At 34.3% G+C, this 22,336-nt stretch overlaps 1 protein-coding gene and 1 long non-coding RNA gene across 2 annotated transcripts; one reads left to right on the top strand and one right to left on the bottom strand.

Moving 5' to 3' along the window:
• Positions 1–329: 329 nt before the first annotated feature.
• LOC133180163 (uncharacterized) lies at positions 330–7,235 on the bottom strand. Its single transcript, XM_061314734.1, has 4 exons — positions 6,921–7,235; positions 4,015–4,105; positions 3,413–3,583; positions 330–400 (listed from the first exon to the last, which is right to left on the bottom strand). The coding sequence occupies exons 1-4, from the start codon at positions 7,233–7,235 to the stop codon at positions 330–332; spliced, it is 648 nt and encodes a 215-aa protein (XP_061170718.1).
• A 5,109-nt stretch (positions 7,236–12,344) lies between these two features.
• LOC133180226 (uncharacterized) lies at positions 12,345–13,776 on the top strand. Its single transcript, XR_009720283.1, has 4 exons — positions 12,345–12,525; positions 12,614–12,741; positions 12,880–12,991; positions 13,105–13,776. It is a non-coding gene; the product is annotated as an uncharacterized LOC133180226 (long non-coding RNA).
• Positions 13,777–22,336: the final 8,560 nt, after the last annotated feature.

Here is a 22,336-nt window from a genome sequence, read left to right as displayed (position 1 = left end):
GATAATTTTTGATGACGTTCGTGATTTATTGGAGAATAATGTCCACAGCATTTCTTTGATCTCGGCAATAATCGTAGTAGAATAGATAATAATGCATGTCCTTTATTTTTATAAAACTGAACATTATGGACAATTGCATTAAATATAAGCTAAAACCATGTACCTCAATCTAACGCCCCAACCGATACGAATTTTTTAGTTAAATAGTTGGCAATACTATTTAATTCCAGTTTTAAAATTAAAGCCATTTATAATTAAAAAAAAAATTAATTTATTCAGCTAATGATAAAACAAAAACACTCGATTAAAAGAACATACCGTACATAAGGTTACGAATCCATTTGTTCTCCTTCCACGATTCGATTTCTACCAAATACGCTGCACTGTCCATACACTGTGTCTAAACATCAACATAACTGCATTCATTAAAATTCATAAATATATCTTATATGTATGTAACTTAGGTTTATTTTCCTAAATTTTAGCACAAATGATTGTTTCTTCAGTCTTCCAGGTGAGTAAGTCACATAAATGTGTCACAGTAGGCAGATTTTATTAAGAGCCCTAACAAATTTTAGACGCTTCTTACTAATGAAGTTTGTCTTAGTGTGAAAATTTTATGGTAGAATTTATACTAGTTTGTGATACGTTACTTAAATTTGCATAGAAGAAATGTAGCACATATCATAAACCGGCTTACATTAATTAAATGTCCTTCGAATTGTCTTAAGCTCACAATTATAATAAATATAACTTGATTCTTTTGATAATACAACATTATATAAGTAGCTATAAACCTTAGCAAGTTCCCACGTTGTTAAAACAGGAAAGAACAAGTAGAGATGATTCTCAAACGTGTGCCATCCTGCAAAGGAAAGATTTATTTGTAAAATATGTTAAAGGTGCAACCATATAGACGAACGTTTTTTTTAAATATAATATTAGGTACGTATTCTTTTAAAAAATGGATACATATTCATTATTAACTCTATACCGCCAGTTTATACATGTTATTAACTAGATATTTGGACGGTCTTGGTTATGGCATCACAGGACATCAAGGTTGGTTACATTCTCATTTCTAGAGACATGACATTAGTGTCTCCTCCATAAAGAAGTCGAAAAGGACAGATATGCAACTAAAACCCTTAAGGGGATGAAGGACACATGGTCACATGACTCTGTTTAACTACGTCATAGTCCCTGTTTATATAAGTGCAAAACGTGTAAACCATCGTTCTTGTATAAAATTTTGGACAATTTGTTCTACTTTAATTACCATCTTATATAAAAGAAATAAAAAAAAATAAAAATAAAAAAAAGTTAAACATTCTTATAAACATTAATTTAACAAATTGTGAAAAGATTGATCCACCCCTCTGTTTCCCTAAACTGTGCGTCAAACAAGTTGGTGACGTCATACAAGATCTGTTAATACAGCAAGATCATACCTGTTGAATACACGGGCGGTATTATTACGTAAAAACAGGTCATAATCAATTGTCATGCTTATGTCTTCTTTAATGAAATCCTGTGCAAAATTAGGGTCAGCTTGACCATTCGAAATTTTGACAGTTAATCTCTTGCATTTCAACGTAAAATAAAACAAGAGGCCCATGGGCCACAACGCTCCCCTGAGCCCTGCTGTTCTTCACCAGACCCCCCCCCCCTTGTAATACTTATTGCGGCCCCGCCCTATCCCCGGGGGTCATGATTTGAACAATTTAGAATCTACATTACCCAATGCAAGGATGTTTCTATGTACATTTCAGCTTTTCTGGCCCAGTGGTTCTTCATCAGAAGATTTTCAAATATTTTGCCTACATATTTCAATGTAAAACTTTGATTCCCTATTGTTGCCCCGCCCTACCACTGGGGGTCATGATTTGAAAAATTTAGAATCTACACTACGCAAGGATGCTACCACATAGGTTTCAGCTTTTCTGGCCCAGTGGTTCTTGAGAAGATTTTTAAAGATTTTGCTTATATATTTCAATGTAAACATTTAATTCCCTATTTTGGCCCCGCCCTACCCAAGGGGGCCACGATTTGAACAATTTAGAATCTACATTACCCAAAGATGCTTCCACAAAAGTTTCAGCTTTTCTGGCCCAGTGGTTTTTGAGAAGAGAAGGTTTTTAAAGATTTTGCCTATATTTTTTAATGTAAAACTTTGATTCCCTATTGTGGCCTTGCCCAACCCCCGGGGGCCATGATTTGAATAATTTGGAATCTAAACTACCCAAGGATGCTTTCACATAAGTTTCAGCTTTTCTAGCCCTGTGGTTCTTGAGAAGAAGATTTTTAATGACCCCCACCTATTTTTGTCTTTTCTTGATTATCTCCCCTTGTAAGGGGGGTTGGCCCTTCATTTTAACAATTTTTACTCCCTTTCACCCAAGGATTAAAATTTGCTCAATGGTTTTTGAGAAGAAGTTGAAAATGTGAAAAGTTTACAAACGGAGAGACAGACAGACAGACGGACGGACGACGGACAACAGGTGATCAGAAAAGCTCACTTGAGTTTTCAGCTCAGGTGAGCTAAAAATATTGAATGATAGAATTTTTTTTCAAATTAAGTTTTTTGTTGTTTAAGTTGTCTTAAATAGTACGTAATTTTCCCTATCTAGATGCAGTGTGATAGAAGAAACTTGCTTTTTCGAATTTTAAACCCTATTCATACTCTGAAATATTTTAAAACATGCATGTCCACTTACATATTTTTTATCTATGCTGAAAATATCCGCATTGTGGAAAGAGGGATGGGCCCAAAAACATGGAGATCTAAGACTCCACTTAGATAATGTAGTATATAGTATTAGTCAATCAGTATCTCTAAAATAAGGTAAGAAACCTAATGATATAACTGCTTTAAGATATGTGGGACATACTTAATTAGAAATATACAAAATAAGGAAAAAAAATTGAATGACAAGTATTTTTTCAGCTGAAGGTCCTTAACTATAAGTACTTCCCTTCATTTCGTTGGAGTAAGTCGGCGATCCCTTTGCTTTGGGTTTATGGTTATTACGAGAATTCGAGTAAAAGAAAAGTACCACAGGTATAGAATACATTTAACTTAAGTTTGTAGTATAATGGAACATTTGGGCACAGAGAAAAACTGCAGAAAAAAAGTAATTTGGATCAAAACTCAGCACAGTATGAAACTTCTCTCCCACCGATATTGCTTCAAGAATTGCAGAGCGAGCGGCATTTTGTGCTAATATTGATGCATGTGTTACATAGCTTAATAGCCATTCTTATAACTTTTTGAAATTAGGCGGGAAGAGGGGTTGGTGAATCAAAAGATCATCTTTTCGCCAATAACTATATGTAATATCAAATATTAAGTCTAAACTACATTGTATATCTTTTTTTTCGTATAGCTTGCATATAATAACATAGTGATTACCACAGCTGAGGTCTATCGTCCATTGTCCACTAACTGTGCATCTCAGAATCCCTGTTCCAATCTTTACGTAGTTCCCTAAACACTCTAGTTCCATCGTCCGCTCAATACCAATGGCATCCCATCTTCCCAAACTGTCCATATCTGCACCTGATATAACTGGTACACCACAATCTAGCAAGCATTGTCTTTGTTTATAACATCTTATTTCACTGAACTTCAGTCCAGGTGGTACCAACATTGTATATTTTTGGTTCTCTTTTTGAAAAAAAAAATTACCGATACTCCTAATTGTCTTTGAAGGAGACAAATTGGCATTCATTTATTAACCTAATTATAGATAATGACTGGCTAGGAGAATTTTATTGATTTGAATGCGACTTTATAAATTGGATTGTCTCCTTCATACGATTCATCAAAGGCTTCATAAAAAATATTTTCAAGTGTTGTCAATACTTCCAAGGAATATCTAATTACATGTATATAATTAATTCAAAGCTGTGCATCAGTGGCTTGATGCAAAATTAATATTTCAAGCGTTAATTATCTTACTTTTTTCGAGTCGATCAAGAGTTTGAAAATTAACTAAAAAAATCATTACGCACCTGACAAGGCACATCTGTGATCTCCTGAAGGAAGAGGTATGCATGTTTCATTTGTGCCGCAGTTTGAATTTAAACACACACCTGTTAATTCCTACAAAATTAAGAGAAATAAATTTTAATTGACAAATATGTCGAATTTTACATGGAAGACTGTTATATTTTTGAAAACCAAAGCATGATGCTCACGTCGTAAATAAAAAAAAAATAACGCCAAAGCATAGCTGAAATAATGCAGATTCGGCTTTCAGCATTATACAATCTGAAATTTTAAAAAAGCATAATCTATACATTTTCTAAAAAAAAAAAAAAAAAAAAAAAAAAAAACAGTAAAACTTTTTAACAATACTGAAACTTTAATAAGTCTCGAGGGATAGGCTGTATTTGGGGTAAAGAAATTTCTTCAATTGAATTAGAAGGTGAAGATGTAAAATAAAATTGGTAAATGATATATTTAAACAAATGTTGTCCTGCATATATTTACACCCACTGTCTAGTTCTCCTTTAAAACCATTGCCGTTAATCAGTCAGCAAACAACACTTAGCATATCACCTGTACAGATTTCATAGCAGTGGCTCTTCCATCAATGAAATACACAGTGCCATTCATATGAAGAATACAATGTTTAATCTGCTCAGTCCTAACTACTTTAAATGATATAGATATAAAAGATAACATGTCTTTCTTCCTTTGAAATTAAAGGAATTAACGTTGCAGTTAATGCAGAAAAAAATTTACAAACGGGCGTTATGCATTTCTTCTGCAACATTAACTCCCTTTCTAACGACCTAAGAAGGCTCACTCCTCCATAGCGCCTGATCCCACCTCCAAATATTTAGGCCCGTGTTTGCTGAGCTCCAAATTTGTATCGTTTCATTGGACTTTCTAGATTGAATACTGTTCGTTATCTTCATTTATCGTTTAAATTAATGGCGTATTAATACAGAAAAAAAACCCAGATTATCGGTTATTGAAAACTGACAACAACAAACATCGGACTGACGTTAAACAGGTCATATCTTTTGACGTGTTCCATAACAACTGTAAGGCTTTTGATTTATATTCAATTTGAGGACGGAATTTTCCGTCCACCTGATCAATACACAGTACAGGGCTCACAGGAGTGTGACTGTTCAACAGGGATGCCTATTCCTCCTAGGCACTTGATCCGTCTTTGAAATTTCCTCATGCAAATGAAAGGCAGCAAATTAAGACTTGCACTCAGCAGGACTGAGGAATCGAAGTTTTTTCGTGCCAGCACCCACTGCGTCGCGGGACCTATGTTTTTTCGGTCTCATTCAAAAATCCGGTCTCCACGTCCCGCAGTGGGGTTTGAATTCGCGACGTAAGGACCAACTTCTTATTCCGATACTCTAAAGCTAATGCTCACATATATCTACTACGCCACGCAGACTTTTTTTTTTAATATCCTTATATGACAAACACGTGGTCATCAGGGGGGGGTGCAAAAAGTCAAATATGTAATAAGACTTCAACGTTAACGGAAAATCATTCAAAGGCAGTTAAACCGACTGAATGCACAAATTTTCCAATGAAAATTATACATATATACATGTATTGCACCGCCGAGGTTTACTAGTGAAATGAATTTATGGGATCGTCGCATTATTTCATTAATGATTTTGTTTTTTGTTTGTTTTTTTTTTTTACACATATTCTTTTTTGTTAAAAATTAAAAACAGTCGTTTGTCTATAAATTCTTAAAACAATTCAGCAGTAAAATCAAACGACGGATAAGGCCATCATTAAAAATATCGTTTGTTTGCCCTCTCACGACCGACTTTCCAAAAATGACCCGACTAAAAACTTTTCAAACCTGCAGGAAACGATTTTTTCTTTTCATTCATGAATTTTCTCATCCCGTCAATATGTTTGTTGAAATTTTCTAGAAAAAAAATCCATCTACCTACCGACCCAATTCCTCGTTACATAACTGAGTTGTAAGTGCCCTTGAAGCAATTTGTTTGTGTTTAGTTGAAAAGTACAACAGTAATGGGCTTAAAGGGTATTTTCGATTTTTTTCGGAATGCCAGCTAGGTATTGAACGCTGTATAATCTGAATATTGCGAAACTATTTATATATAATTTAATTTAATAATATATTTATATTTATATATTTACCAATATTTAACACGGTAACATGATTAAGTCTTTCTTTTCTTCTTTTTTTTTTTTTTTTGGTTGTAAAAAATGCATGAAGCTTTAGATTTTTTTTTGAAGCTGCATAATTGATATTTTCAATGACACAAGCTTTGAAAACTGGAAATCATTTTTTTTTTTCATAAAATAACTAATTCGAATGATTGATTGTTGTTATACGTCCCGTTCGAGAATTTTTCACTCATGTAGAGACCTTCATCTATACCGTCGAAGGGCTTCAAATTTAGACATTTACTCGGCACTCAGGGCAATGGAGCAGTGAGAGTTATTTATCGTGCCAACGCCTACCCTTACATGTAGTTTACGGTTTTTAAGATCTCATCCGAAAGACCCGCAACTTTCACTTCAAAGTGCCGAGCGCTTGGGGATGGAAGGGATGCTTCCTATTTTTTTTTTTATCGACTCAGGTCAGTCGCGGCCTTGATTCGAACACACGACTTTCCGATCACGGAGCGAGCGCTCTACCGGAAACACAATTAACACTCCAGCAATCCATATTTAATACAGGCAGATTTTTTTTAACCGAACAGATCACAGATGAACGAAAAACTACAATAGAGGGTATCTCTAATTTTCTTTAGCAAAGAAAAAACTTGCATGATTCACAACCTATCCAAAAAAAATCCACTTTCTATACTCTTGTTCTAAGTCTTATATTCCAAGAGGTTTAAAAACTCATGAAAGTCAAGGATCATCTATGGCTCTTAAAATAAAGTATAACTTTTACCCTGATCCAGTCGATTGCGTTAGTATAAATCCAGCCATAACTTGGGGTATAATGATCTCTTCCGGTCGCTTTATTTTCATAATTGATTTCACATATATTTGCTCCTTTGTGATAATTTACAGATTGACACCTTGCTGTCCTGAGACATTCTTTGACACAATCCAAAATACTATAGTTGTCAAAGACATTGATTATTTTTCGGTCAAGTCTATATCCATGCTGTAAATGTGAGAATCCATTTTGCAAACTTGAAAAACAATAAAATATACTACTCCAAAGAATAAGAAAGCGTTTCAGATTTCTTTTTAGTGTCATATTTACATTTAAATAAAACTAATAATGCAAAATTTTCACATTAATTGTATATATTTCTAGAATACTGTTTCTACTTTCGATCAAGGCATCTGAATTAACAAATTAATGATAACGTTACAGCGTGCATGGTTATAATTTCTTTTGTTTGAAACCTGTTTAACTTTGCAGCATACGTATGATTGATTATGTTCATTCCTTTGAAGACAAGCCATTTGTTGCTTTAAATATTTTACTTTACTTAAAGGAATACTTGTGATTTCTAGGGCACGATTTTACTATTTCAACACAGTAAATGGTTTTCTCATTGAGTTTCTAATACGTAAAAAGACTACATTTAAAACCACTTTACATCAGCAATGAAGATGAAATTCATCAAATATTTAACTCTATAAATTCACTGGCGGTTTTACTTAGATAATATAAATAAATTATAACTAATTATTAACTTCCAGGAGCTCTGAAGTTAAAATGGTATCCACTTGTTTACTGATGAGAATTTGAACTCTTCGTATAATCTTAATCATTTTCTGAGATGTCAAAATTTTCAGCCCACCACCGGCAAGTGTTGGCGTCTCCATTTGAGTAAAAAAAATCACGAGAGGTACGTTAAACAACAAACATTTTCTCTCATTGAGATGGTCCTTTGTATGGCAAGGCTGAACCTACAAATAAATGTTGGCTGGTTATTAACTGATCGACAATAGACAGGTGAACACAAGAAAGAAACTGAGAGTAACAAGAGTGTTGTCATTTATACCAGCCTCGATCCAATTTCACCCCCCCCCCCCAACTGAACGACAGAAAACGTAAATTGATGGCTATCGCGGCTGATCAATTTTGAAGGTAAATTCAATACTTGGAACAACTGTTTGTCGCCATGTTACGGAGATCTATCAAAATATTTAGTTCGATACCCTATAATGTCTCTTAAGAGGCATAAAATACTTCAGTCTTTCAACCCTCATACGCTTAGATTCTCTTGTGTCTGTATGTCCTACATGCCTGTGTATATCTCTCTTTTTTTTAAATTACATTCCCCGACCTAAAGTAATGTGTTTAGAGTGATCACATTGTAATTAAATGAAAATTTCATTAAAAAAATCACTATTCATAAACAAAACGTTGGCCCTGCATATTACTATAAGGTTTCTACAACAAAAATGACACACTTTCCCACTCCTGTGTCTGCAGTAAAAAGGATTTGGCTCTATCTCTTTGTTTAAAACTATTCATTTGACCTAAGAACCTTATAATCATATTTCCCCAAATCTCATTCAAATAAATCTAGGTTTTTTTTTTTTTACCTATGGATATTCCTTAAAGGTTCAATTACCTTTTTATGCCTTTAAATCGCTGGATCTCACCCCATCGCTTCCCTTTCCTTTTTGATTTTCTTAACTATACTCTTAAATCGTGCCTTAATCTAACCTTCATCTTTTGGAAGGATGTTAAAATTCATGTTTAACCCACAATTTATTCTACCAAAGTATCTATCCACAAACACAAGATCGCACAAATATGGATTTGCAATGAATATTAACTCGTTACATACTGGCTTACAGGTGCTTACTTGTAGGCTCGCGCTGTGTCAATAAAAACGGAAGCTTGCTAGGTATCTGGCATTCAGTTAGTATTGCAAGTAAGCATACTTTTGAAGAAATTTTTCCAACACGGTGACTTACATCAGTTCCCGTTGTTCTCAAACATTACTTTTATCAATTTTACCACCAAAATACCAGAAAGACGGGAGAAAAAAAATGACCAGTCGTGTAGTATATATCTTCAGAATTGGAAATCAGAATATACATTTCACTGACTACCAGAGAAAGGATACACAAACATCTGACAACTAGAGAGTGGATAGGCGGCGCATAGACATCCCTCGCAATGAACGTTTAAAAACAAGCGTCTCAGCTACTGTTTGTCAAAAGAATGAGGGCTACAATAAGATCACAGAGGTAGATTTGTTTGTATGTTGTTTAACGTCTCTCTCTCGAATTTTTCACTCATATGGAGACGCCACCACTTGCCGGTGGAGAGCTGCAAATTTTGTCCTATACTCGGCACTTACGGCCATTGAGCAGTGAGGGATCTTTTTCGTGCCAGTACCTACTGTGACACAGGACCTCGGTTTATACGGTCTTATCCGAAGGACCGGTCTCCACGTCCCACAGTGGGATTCGAACCCGCGACGTAAGGATTAACTCCTTACGACGGGACTCTAGAGCAGACGATCTGACCACTGCGCTACGCGGGCGACTCACAGAGGTAGAATGAATTGTTTGGAAATGTTAACCAAGTTGTATACGTTTGTAGCTCTACTGGTCAGAGTCCGTCTGTCTGTCTGAAAACAATTTTTCAAAATGCTACTCCTCCTACAGTTTTGGTCTGATTTCAATATAACTTGGCACACAAGTACACTACACTTAGATACACAATTCTGTGTATCGGTTTATGATTTCGGTGAACGGTGTTGCCAAGGTTACTAAAAATAGAAATTTCTGTGAAATACTTTCAGAACGCTACTCTTCCTACAGTTTTGATCTGATTTCAGTATTACTTGGCACACAAGTACACTACACTAAGATACATAATTCTGCGTATCGGTTTTTGATTTGGATGAACGGTGTTGCCATGGATACTAAAAATAGAAATTTCTGTGAAATAGTTTCAAAACGCTACTCCTCCTACAGTTTTGGTTTGATTTGAATATAACTTGGCACATAAGTAGACTACACTAAGATACATAATTCTGTGTATCGGTTTTTGATTTTGACGAATGGTTTTACCATGGTTACTTAGATTGAAATTTCTGTAATATTCTTTAAAAAAGCTACTCCTCCTACAGTTTGAGTCTGATTGCAATAAATCTTGCAACAAAAAGAGACTAAACCAAGGATCATTATTGTATTTATTGTTGTTGCAATTTTTCAAGTCCAAGTGCTTCTTTTCTCTTCCTTGTTATAAGTACAAACCAGTAGAGCTACAGTCTCGTCAGAGACTTCTGGTTTTTAAAATAATTTGGTATATGTTGTTTCTTTTTATGCCCCCGTATCGAAGATTCGGGGGTGTATAGTTTTTGCCCTGTCCGTCCGTCTGTCTGTCTGTTTGTCCGCCAAAAACTTTAACATTGCCCATAACTTTTCATTGGTTGGAGCTATGGCTTTCATTTTTCACATGGGTATTCCTTGTGACAAGACCTTTCTGTGGGTACCACCATATTTGATCCTTTTGACCTTGACTTTGGAGTTTGACCTACTTTTGAAAAACTTTAACATTGGCGATAACTTTTGAACGGTTAGTGCTAAGGCTTTCATACTTAGCATATGTTATCCTTGTGACAAGACCTTCCTTTGGATACTAACAACTTTGACCTTGACCTAGGAGTTTGACCAACTTTTGTAAAACGTTAAGATTGGCCATAACTTTTGAACGGCTGGTGCTAGGGCTTTCAGACTTCACATATGTAATCCTTGTGACAAGACCATCTTTTTGATTCCAACAACTTGGACCCTTTGACCTTGACCTTGGAGTTTGACTTACTTTTGGAAAACTTTAACCTTGGCCATAACTTTTGAACCGTTGGTGCAAGGACTTTCATACTTCACATACATAATTCTTGTGACAAGACCTTCCTTTGGATACCAACAACATTGACCTTGACTTTGGACTTTGACCTAATTTTCGAAAACTTTAACCTTGGACACAGTTTTTGAAAAGTTGTTGCTAGGGCTTTCATATTTAACATGTTTTTTTCCTTGTAACAAGACCTTCCTTTGGATACCAACAATTGTAATCCATTGACCATGACCTTGGAGTGTGACCTACTTTTGATATATTTTATTCTTGGTCATAACTTTTGAACGATTGGTGCTTCATCTTTCATATTTCACCTGTATATTTCTTGTGAGAAGGCCATTCCTTAGGTACCATTAATTTTGACCTTGACCTTGATGTTTGAATAACTTTTGAAAAACTTTAACCTTTTCAATATTTATTCAATGGTTGCTGCTAGGGCTCTCATATTAAACAGGTATATTCCTCGAGAGAAGACCTTACTTTTGGTACCAACGTATTTGATTTGCATTTGAGAAAGTTTAACCTTTGCTATAGTCGCCCGCGTGACGCAGTGGTTAGAGCGTCTGCTCTAGAGTCGCGGAGTAAGGAGTTGATCCTTACGTCGAGGGTTCGAATCCCACTGTGGGACGTGGAGACCAGTCCTTCGGATGAGACCGTATAAACCGAGGTCCTGTGTCGCAGTAGGTGCTGGCACGAAAAAGATCCCTCACTGCTCAAAGGCCGTAAGTGCCGAGTATAGGACAAAATTTGCAGCTCTCCACCGGCAAGTGGTGGCGTCTCCATATGAGTGAAAAATTCTCGAAAGGGACGTTAAACAATATACAAACAAAAACAAACCTTTGCTATAAATTGCCATACGGGGGTATCGGTGTTTCTCAAACACATTTTTTTCCCTTCTTTTGTTGTTGTTAAGTTTGGCTATTGTTGTTTTCTTTTGCAAAGTTACCATTTTTTGCATTTTAATTTTCGATTTAACACTTAGGTTCAACCAGACATTTACAGTAAAAGTCATTTGTAAGGAAGTCACAGGGACCTCGACTTTTACTTCCTTTGTAACTGAAATTCTTTATATCCATATAAAGAACATAGGGAAAAGTTGCTAAAAAGATTAATGAAAAAATTCTTATAACTGAGATTTCTTTATAAAACAGTTCTTCATAACCCAAGTTTTACTGTATTGCGTTCCTAAGAAAACTGTTGCCATTTGAATACATACTGTAGATTCCTAAATATACGCGAGGAATTAATTATCGCGTAATTACGCGAGAATCACCACTCGCGAAATAAAATTACTCGCTTTTATTTTTATTGTGCTGAAATCAATGTAAAATCACTTGATCAACCGTCCACTCGCGAATCATTGTTCTCGCGATTTGACGTTAAATAGTCATTTCGCGATAATAAGTACTCGCGAAAAATAAGGAATCTACAGTATTACTCGGCAATATATCTTTGGCTGCCTATCTTGTAAACTTATATAGACTTGATATACTTTTGCGTATTTTATTAATTATTCAATGTGCTGTTAATTTCAGCTGAATAGACGATGTAAGCTGTCCCTTTGAAGGTTTACAGAAAAATGGACATCAAAATTAGCCAGAAAATTAAAAAAGACAAAGGCTGACGTAGGCTTAGAGGAGTGTTAAACGACGCTGCCTGCAGTTGAAAAATGAAAGAACATCAAAAGATGCCACCCAGTCTGTACTCGAAGGTAATATTTTATTTATAATAACAAGTAGTATAAAATAAATTCTGATTCATTAGTTTAGAAACTACAATATTTGATATAATACATGTAGGTGCAACATATAGTTCAAAGATCGGGCTGGAGGAATCGGTTGACTTAGAGACATCAGCATGGAGCCGAAGTCAGTGTGCCTAAAAAGCAGTTCATTTATAGTTTTTGATCTTGAAACAACTGTACTAGGTAAGTGTTAAGCTTATAATTCAAATATTGGCAACAAGTTTTCCTTCTCATATTTTTTTTAGCGACAATTATTTTAAAAAGTTTTATTTTATGGTTGAGCAGATGGTGCTAAAAGTTAAAACCCTTTCTTTAATATAGGCAGGTCCTCAGAAATCCCTCAGAGAGCATGCGTTTGTGGTACAGAAAAAAATTGATGTCTACAAGAAACCAACATGCTGCAGCATCAGTATTTCTGCATCTGATGCAACAAGTTAGTATAAAGAAGTTATAATGTGAGCAGTAAATAACTTTCGAGTCCTCCTTACATCTAGTGTCTATTACAAAGTGTTCACAGATTATTTCACCATGGTTTTCATGAAACAGTTCTTACATATGTTGGAGGTGTTTTGAAACACAATGGAAAAAATGTAGAGTCAACATCAGCATCTGAAGGACTCCAAAATTTTCTCAAGTTCCTGTCATGGTTTCCTGATTCCATTTTGATAGGACATAATATCCAAAATTTTGATTTACCTGTTCTCCTACACCAGCTGACCAAATGTAACCTTTTGAAGGGCTTTGAGGGGACAGTATCAGGATACATCGACACGTTGAAGCTTTCAAGAAAAGCCATCGATCTCTAAAGCTGATGTCGGAAACTATAAACAGCGATCTTGTTCAGAAATTGTTGGGAGAAACCTATGAAGCCCACAATGCCATCGCAGATGTTTCTTCTCTACAGAACTATTTGATCTGAAGCTAAAGTCGCACTGTGATAGTGATGACATATTTCATTTGTCCTACTACAGTTGTAAGGTATCTTTGGATCCACTTGTGAAAGCAAAAGTAGTTTTTTCTGTAACATGTAACATTGAAGAAACTTATTAGCCTCTCTTTAACTATAACTATAACTGCAGGTTATCCACAAGCGAGATCCCCAGAACGGAATTCACAATGTGTTTAGTGAGAACCTACCAAACTCTAAAAAACAACGAGTTTCAAAATCAAAACCTGTAATTGTCAAAGTGGTACATTACCTTTCTAATGTGTGAGATATTTTTTACCTCAAGCTTTATGCAGGTAATATATAAACATGTAATATCTAAACTGTTTCAAAGAGTGTTCTGTAGTTAAACTACTTTTATGCCCTGTTCAAACGGAGAGTTTAATTCGAATTACTTCACGCAATATAGGTACACTCAGTTGGACCACACCATAATGGAGAGTTTTTCCAATGAACTCTCTGGCATGTGAAATATGTAAAACTCGGCAATGGATTTGTTGTACTTCACTCTTATTTGGAGAGATTTGCTATTTGGTGACCTATTGCTATCCGTTTTTGTCCGTCGTCGTGCGATGTGCGTTAACATTTGATCATTTTTAGCTCTACTGGTCAGAGACCAGAAGAGCTTATGCGATAGTAAGGTGTCCGGCGTCCGTCCGTCTGTCTGTCTGTCTGTCTGTCCGTCTGTCTGTAAACAATTTTTCAAAACGCTACTCCTCCTACAGTTTTGGTCCGATTTCAATATAACTTGGCACACAAGTAGACTACACTAAGATACATAATTTAGTGCATCGGTTTTTGATTTCGATGGACGGTGTTGCCATGGTTACTAAAAATAGAAATTTCTGTGAAATTCCTTTAAAACGCTACTCCTCCTACAGTTTTGGTCCGATTTCAATATAACTTGGCACACAAGTAGACTACACTAAGATACATAATTTAGTGCATCGGTTTTTGATTTTGATGGACGGTGTTGCCATGGTTACTAAAAATAGGAATTTCTGTGAAATTCCTTTAAAACACTACTCCTCCTACAGTTTTGGTCCGATTTCAATATAACTTGGCACACAAGTAGACTACACTAAGATACATAATTTAGTGCATCAATTTTTGATTTCGATGGACGGTGTTGCCATGGTTACTAAAAATAGGAATTTCTGTGAAATTCCTTTAAAACGCTACTCCTCCTACAGTTTTGGTCCGATTTCAATATAACTTGGCACACAAGTAGACTACATTAAGATACATAATTTATTGCATCGGTTTTTGATTTCAATGGACGGTGTTGCCATGGTTACTAAAAATAGAAATTTCTGTGAAATTCCTTTAAAACGCTACTTCTCCTACAGTTTTGGTCCGATTTCAATATAACTTGGCTTACAAGTAGACAACACTAAGATACATAATTTAGTGCATCGGTTTTTGATTTCGTTGGACAGTGTTGCCATGGTTACTAAAAATAGAAATTTCTGTGAAATTCCTTTAAAACGCTACTCCTCCTACAGTTTTGGTCCGATTTCAATATAATTAGGCATACAAGAAGACTATACTAAGATACATAATTTATTGCATCGGTTTTTGAATTCAATGGACGGTGTTGCCATGGTTACTTAAAATAGAAATTTCTGTGAAATTCCTTTTAAACACTACTCCTGCTTCAGTTTTAGTCTGCTTCTAATATAATTAGGCATACAAGAAGACTATACTAAGATACATAATCTATTGCATTGGTTTTTGAATTCGATGGACAGTGTTGCCATGGTTACTTAAAATAGAAATTTTTGTGAAATTCCCATTAAACGTTACTCCTCCTACAATTTTGGTCTGATTTCAATCTAATTTGGCACACAGTTAGAATACACTACGATACATAATATGTCTTTCTGTTTTTTTTATTTGGGTGAGTGGTGTTGTCATGGTTACTAAAAATAGAAATTTCCGTTGAAATACTTTCAAAACGCTACTCCTCCTACAGTTTTTATTGGATTTCAATATAACTTGGCACAGAAGTAGACTACATTAAGATACATAATTCTATTCATTGTTGCATGTTGCAAAGTTTCAAATCCAAGTGCTACTTTTCTTTTGTTATACAAACAGACCAGTAGAGCTACAGTCTCATCAGAGACTTCTGGTTAGCTTCTTCGACGAAACTGCTTAACCAATTTCGACCAAATTTAGCATATAACATCTACGGGTAAAGGGAACCAAAAATTATGAATTTCATGGTCCCTGCCCCCCTGGGGCCTGAGGGGTGGGGCTAAAACCACCAAAATTAATACAATCTTTAAAAATCTTCTTCTTTACTCCTGGGCATCAAGCAATCAAACTGTTGGCATAATAAGCATTGAGCCCTCTACCAAAATTGTGAAATCCATGGCCCCAGGGTCAGGGGTTCAGGTGCTAGGGAGGGGCTATATAGATCATATAGGGAAAGTGCATTATTTCTTTGAAAATCTTCTTCTCTGCTCCTGGATATTAAATAATGTAACTAAGTACATAGTCATGATGAGCAAGAGTGACTCTTCCAAAATTGTGAATTCCATGGCCCCAGGGTCAGGGGTTCTGGTGTTAGGGCGGGGCTCTATTGATTATATAGTGAAAATGCATTAATTCTTTGAAAATCTTCTTCTCTGCTCCTGTGTATTAAATATAGTAACTAAGTACATAGTTATGATGAGCAAGAGTGCCTCTTTCAGAATTGTGAATTTCATGCCCCCTGGGTCAGGGGTTCTGTTGTTAGGATGGGGCTCTATTGATTATATAGTGAAAATTCATTAATTCATTGAAAGTCTTCTCTCTCCTGGATATTAAATAAACTAAGTATATAGTTAGAATAAGCATGACTGCCTTCTCAGAAATTGTGAATTTCATGACCCCAGGGTCAAGGGTTCTGTTGGTAAGGCAGGGCTCTATTGATTATATAGTGAAATTGCATAAATTCTTTCAAAATTTCTTCTCTGCTCCTGGGTATTATTCAAACAGAGGAAGTGCATGGTTATGATAAAGAAGAATGCCTCTTCCAAAATTGTGAAATTCCTGGCCCCTGGGTCAGGGGTTCTTGTGAAAGGTGGGGGGGGGGGCTATTGATTTTATAGTGAAAATGCTTAATTTCTTTCAAAATATTTTTTCTAATACTGGTTATAAAGCAAAGATACAAGTGTATAGTTATGATGAGCAAGGGTGCTTCTTCCAAAATTGTGAGTTCATGGCCCCTGGGTCAGATGTTCTGGTGTAAGGGTGGGCTTCATTTATTTAATAATATAGTGAAAATGCATTTCTCTGAAAATTTTCTATGATTCTGGGCATATTCGAGGCAAAGTGAGTAAAAGTTTTAATATGCAAAGGTATTTTTATTAGAATTTTGAACACCTGGACCATTTAATCAAGTGTTGTGGTCCTGGCCAGGGCTCTATTAACTTGTATTCTGCTGAGCAAAGTTATTCCCCTTTGCCATTCATCTTTGATAATTCATCACTGTAAGCAATGTATTTGAAAAGTTACTAGAATACGAGAATTATGCAAGAATATTTATCGTATAATACAAAAAGTACTTTCATAGTTTTAATGATCATGTAGACTTGAAAACAATAGATGAATAAAATTGAGACAAAAATATTTTATCTTTTAAATGTTCTTCAAAGGCCAAGAGAGGCCAATTTGAGAAGTAATAAATAAATATGGGGTTAAAAAATAGACATTTTGTTAATAGACTGCATGGTAATGGTGATAAATTGGGGACAGATAGATACTAGACCAATTATTTTGTTGATGCTAATCGTACTAGTCTATTTTTCTTGCATTTGGGCAACAAAGCTTCATTTATCAGTTTATGGATCCTCTAAATGATATTGTACTCAGGTGACTGTTAAGGGCCTTGGGCCTCCTGTTCGTATTGAAAGACTAATTGTTAATGCCGCAAAAGTTAACAATAAGTAAATAAGTAATGTGAAATCATTGTAGGTCTTACGAGACTGCATGTCAGATCATGTCACTTAATGTAATTAAAACTTAAGTACTGCATTACTGACACATGCATTTTTTTTTTAATTTTCAACAACCTAAACTCAGTATAAATATAGTTGAATTTAGTACAGAAGGACACTTGTTTCATGCAGCATCAATTTACTGGGACTTAAAGGAACAACATGCAATCATTGGTCCAGCTTAGTATGTAAAATTAAAATAAGTTAATCCAGGCTGGCACTACATACTTTTTAATGACCTCCCATGTTATCCTAAAAAAATTGGGAGTAATTGCCCAATCCAATTTTTTAAGGAGAGTTTCCAACTCTTCCCATTCAATTTCTGTAATTAAAAAAATAAAATACATTAATTCATGAAGTAAGTATTTTGATTTTTTCTTTTAAATTTTTGTATAACATGCATTTATAGTTAAAAAAGCATGTCTTTTTTGTAAGAATTTGTCAGCTTTCGGGGCTTTGGCCCCTGGACCCCCACCAGGGATTTGCCCTGGACCCACTGGGGCTTCAAGGCAGCCCCTAGACCTCCTGCCTTCTACTGCCCCCCCCCCCCCTTTATGAAATTCCTGGATCCGCCACTGCATATATATATATATATATATATATATATATATATATATATATATATATATATATATATATATATGCACAGGAGGAGGAGGAGAATAAAATAGAAATTATCATCAAACGTTTGCTTACAATGTAGAACGAAGTAGATCTACTGCATATATACACATATATATATATCACCAGGATATAACAAAATTACAAAATAAATTTTTTTACAGTTTATGGATCATGATAAAATCTTATGTTCCCTCCCCTTTAGCTGAGACTGTGATGCACGCCACCAATACGAATACATATATAACTATAATTTTGCTCGTGCACCATGCACAAGTTACAACATTCATTTACCATCATTACATTATATAATCTACCATTGTATATTAAATTAGAGTGTCCAGTGCTCAATTACACTATTTCTCGTTTCATAAAATAGCAAGTGTATATTCATTAGTAATAACGTCATTGTACAATTAGTTTCAACCATTGTTTACTATCCATTTTGACGCCAACACACTAATCTAGCGCATGCGAACCAATAACATCCAAAAGCCCACTAAAATTAACTCATAACGATAAAGAGCTCTACAGGAGTAAAATGCGAGGGCGAAAGTGCGAGTGGCCCCAACGGAACACCATATAATAAGAATATATACTACATGGAGAAAACAAATTTAATGAACCCTCATTTGTTAAACAGTTGAAAAAGTATGATATTTTCTTTTTTGTGGAAACTCATATAGGACATGATTTTATTGTTCCAAATATTGAGCCCTTTTATTGTCATACTATATGCAGACCAATATCTAATAATAATAGATACTTTGGAGGATTAGCAATATTTTGTAACAAATATATCAAACAACATGTGAAAATTTTAACAAACAACAAAGATTTTCAATGGTTAAAATTTGAAAAGGATTACTTTGGATTTGAAATTGATTTATACTTGTGTGTTATATATATTCCACCATTAATGTCCTCATATTATAAAGCTCTACAGGTAGATATGGACTGCATTGAAAAAGATGTATAGATACTCAAATTTGGAGACGTTGTATTATGTGGTGATTTCAATGCCAGGGTATCCAATGAAAATGATTTTATATCCAATGACAGCTGTTTATATGTACCCACCAATATTGACTATAGACCTGATAGAACTATTAATCAACGTTCAAGTCAAGATGAAATTATTGATGCAAGGGGCAAACAATTATTAGACTTATGCATTAGTAATCAACTAAGGATATTGAATGGTACAGTATTTGGAGACTGTTTTGGGCAATGCACTTGTTATACACCAAATGGGAGTAGTGTAGTAGATTACGTAATCGATTCCGAGAAAATTTTGCCATGTTTTTTTGTATTTTCATGTAAATCAATTCAACCCAATATTCTCAGACTGTCATTCAATACTAGAATGGCAAATATGTGCAGATTATTTTTTTATCCTCAACGTGTGACCTGCCTACATTTCATTTAAAACCCAAATTTGTATGGGAAGATAATTCAGCTGAAAAATTTTGTGCAGTACTTGCAAGCACTGAAATAAGTAAGAGACTGAATAGGTTTGTGAATAATCAAATTACCGAAAGTACACAGAATTCTGTAGACAAAGCTTGTGCTGAATTGACAGATATTATTCTCTCTGCAGCTAAACAATCTTTGAAAGAAAAGAGAAATTTATCTAACAAAAAAAAAAAAAAAAACAATAAAAATAATAAACATTGGTTTGATAATGATTTAGTCAAAAAAAGAAATAATTTACTGGAATATGCAAAAATTCTTACTAAATACCCTTAGACCCTATAGTAAGAGGACATTTCTTCAAACTTCGTAAAAATTATGCAAAACTCCGAAAATTTAAATATAAAGAGTTCAAAAACAGTATGCCAATACATTTTTGGGCTATTTTCATGTAATTCATCAATTTTAATTGATGAATTACATGAAAATAACCCAAAAATGTATTGGGAATTAATTAAAAAAAATCTCAAAACAGAGTACAGATGAAAAAGGTTCTTTAATATCCTATAGTGACTGGATACAGCATTTCAATATGTTAAACACTAGTGAAGCTGCTTTGGAGGAACATGTTTCTAAACTAGAATCTAATATGTACTTCAATGAATTGGACTATAGAATCACTAAATCAGAAATTTCTGAGGCAATAAGCAAATTAAAGTATAAAAAATTTCCAGGATTGGACAGAATATCTAATCATATGCTGAAATATGGACAAAGCTCACTCATTGATAGTCTGCAAAATTATTCAATATCTGTTTAGCTGGTGGTATTTATCCAAACCAATGGTCCTCTGGTATTATAACTGTACTTCATAAATCTGGTGATGCACATGACCCAAATAATTATCGCGGGATAACCATAACTAGTGCAGTAGGAAAATTAATGAATAGTATTCTCAACAATAGATTAGACAAATTTCTCGAGAAACATCAAATAATTAATGAATGTCAGATTGGTTTTACAAAAAAGGCAAGGACATCAGATCATATGTTCATTTTTAGAAACATAATTGAAACTTACTGTCAGAACAGAGATGGTCGCTTATACACATGTTTTATAGATTTTAGAAAAGCATTTGACACTGTAATTCACTCAGGTATAAAATATAAATTGCTTAAGTTGTGTGTTGGAACAATTTTTTATATGCTTATTAAAAGTATGTACAATAATAGCAAGTCATGCATTAAAATAAAAAATCACCACACAGATTTTTTCACAATAAAACTTGGTGTAAAACAAGGTGACAATCTCAGTCCAAATTTGTTTTAGATATTTAAAAATGATTTATCAGAGTATCTTAAAGATGCAAATGACCCAATAATACTGAATGGTAAAAAAGTACATAGTCTAATGTATGCAGATGATGTAATATTACTGTCACATTCAACAACTGGCTTACAAAGTAATATTGATAAATTGCAAAAATTCTGTTCTGATTGGTGTCTAAAAGTTAATACTAATAAAAGTAAGGTTTTAATCTTCAATAAAGCGGGAAGAACTCTTAAACATAATTTTATTTTTGAAAGTAAAGAAATAGAATGTGTGTCTTCTTATAGGTATTTAGGAATATATTTTAATGCAGCTGGAAATTTCTCTAGTGCTCAAGATGATTTGTACGAAAAGGCAATGAAAGCATACTTTAAATTGCAGAGAGACTTTTTATCATTACAACCAAGCATTAGAACATCTCTTCATGTCTTTGATCACACTATCAAACCAATATTACTCTATGGCAGTGAGATTTGGGGAATCTTAAATCGCCCATCTTTGTTTAACCGCAACAGTATATCTTTGCATGATTTTTACTCCAAACTAAAGTGTGAAAATCTCCATATGAAATTTTGTCAATTTATCTTAGGTCTTCATAGAAAGTGCTCAAATTTTGCAACTTTGTCAGAACTTGGTAGATTTCCATTACACCTTGATGTTGTAAAAAATATAATGAACTATGTGAATAGATTAGAAAATCTTGGGACTTCTTTCCCATTATTAAATGCAGAATACCTTCAAAGTAAGCTTAATGCTATTACATGTAAATCGCAGTCATTGTATGGTATAGTATGTAAATTTCTTCAAATTGTTGGGTTAAACCATATTATTACCATAAATAAACCCTTATATTTCAGGAAAAAAGGCAAAGAATTATTATATAATCATTACACAAATGAATGGTACAATATGAGAAATTTACAAAAAGGAAAACTTGAAACTTACATAAAATTTAAAACCAATTTGGTTTTTGAAAATTACCTAGCACTGTTATCACCTGAACAACGCAAAGTACTTGCAAGGTTGCGGACATCAGCACATAATTTACCAATAGAACGAGGTCGTTACTTAGGGGTTCCCAGACAACTAAGAATTTGTACAAATTGTTCTTCTCACCAAGTTGGAGATGAAAATCATTTACTCTTAGAATGCCCAAAATATAATTTACTTAGGCAAAATATGTATGAAAGTATACAACAACATCGTGAACAAATTTTACTTCTTGATAACATGAACAAATTAATATGGATATTGAATTGTGAAAATTATGATGTTCTTAAATCCCTTTGTGAATTGATCAAGGGAGAAATATAACGTGTCTTCTACACGTATATAGAATTTAAAAACTGTATACTTTTAACATTCAATAAATGTTAGTTTGGTCATAAGATAAGCAAACATGGTGACTTATAAAGTACCAATGCACTCTCCCGTGGTATTTTTTGGAATTTAGTGGAATATATCTATTCAGTTTATATTTTTG

This window comes from Saccostrea echinata, unplaced genomic scaffold (genome assembly GCF_033153115.1).
Source record: "Saccostrea echinata isolate AGI-Se365-2 ecotype Australia unplaced genomic scaffold, CSIRO_AGI_Sech_v1 ptg000006l, whole genome shotgun sequence".
NCBI lineage: Eukaryota > Metazoa > Mollusca > Bivalvia > Ostreida > Ostreidae > Saccostrea > Saccostrea echinata.
This window is presented reverse-complemented; position numbering and strand designations above follow the sequence as displayed.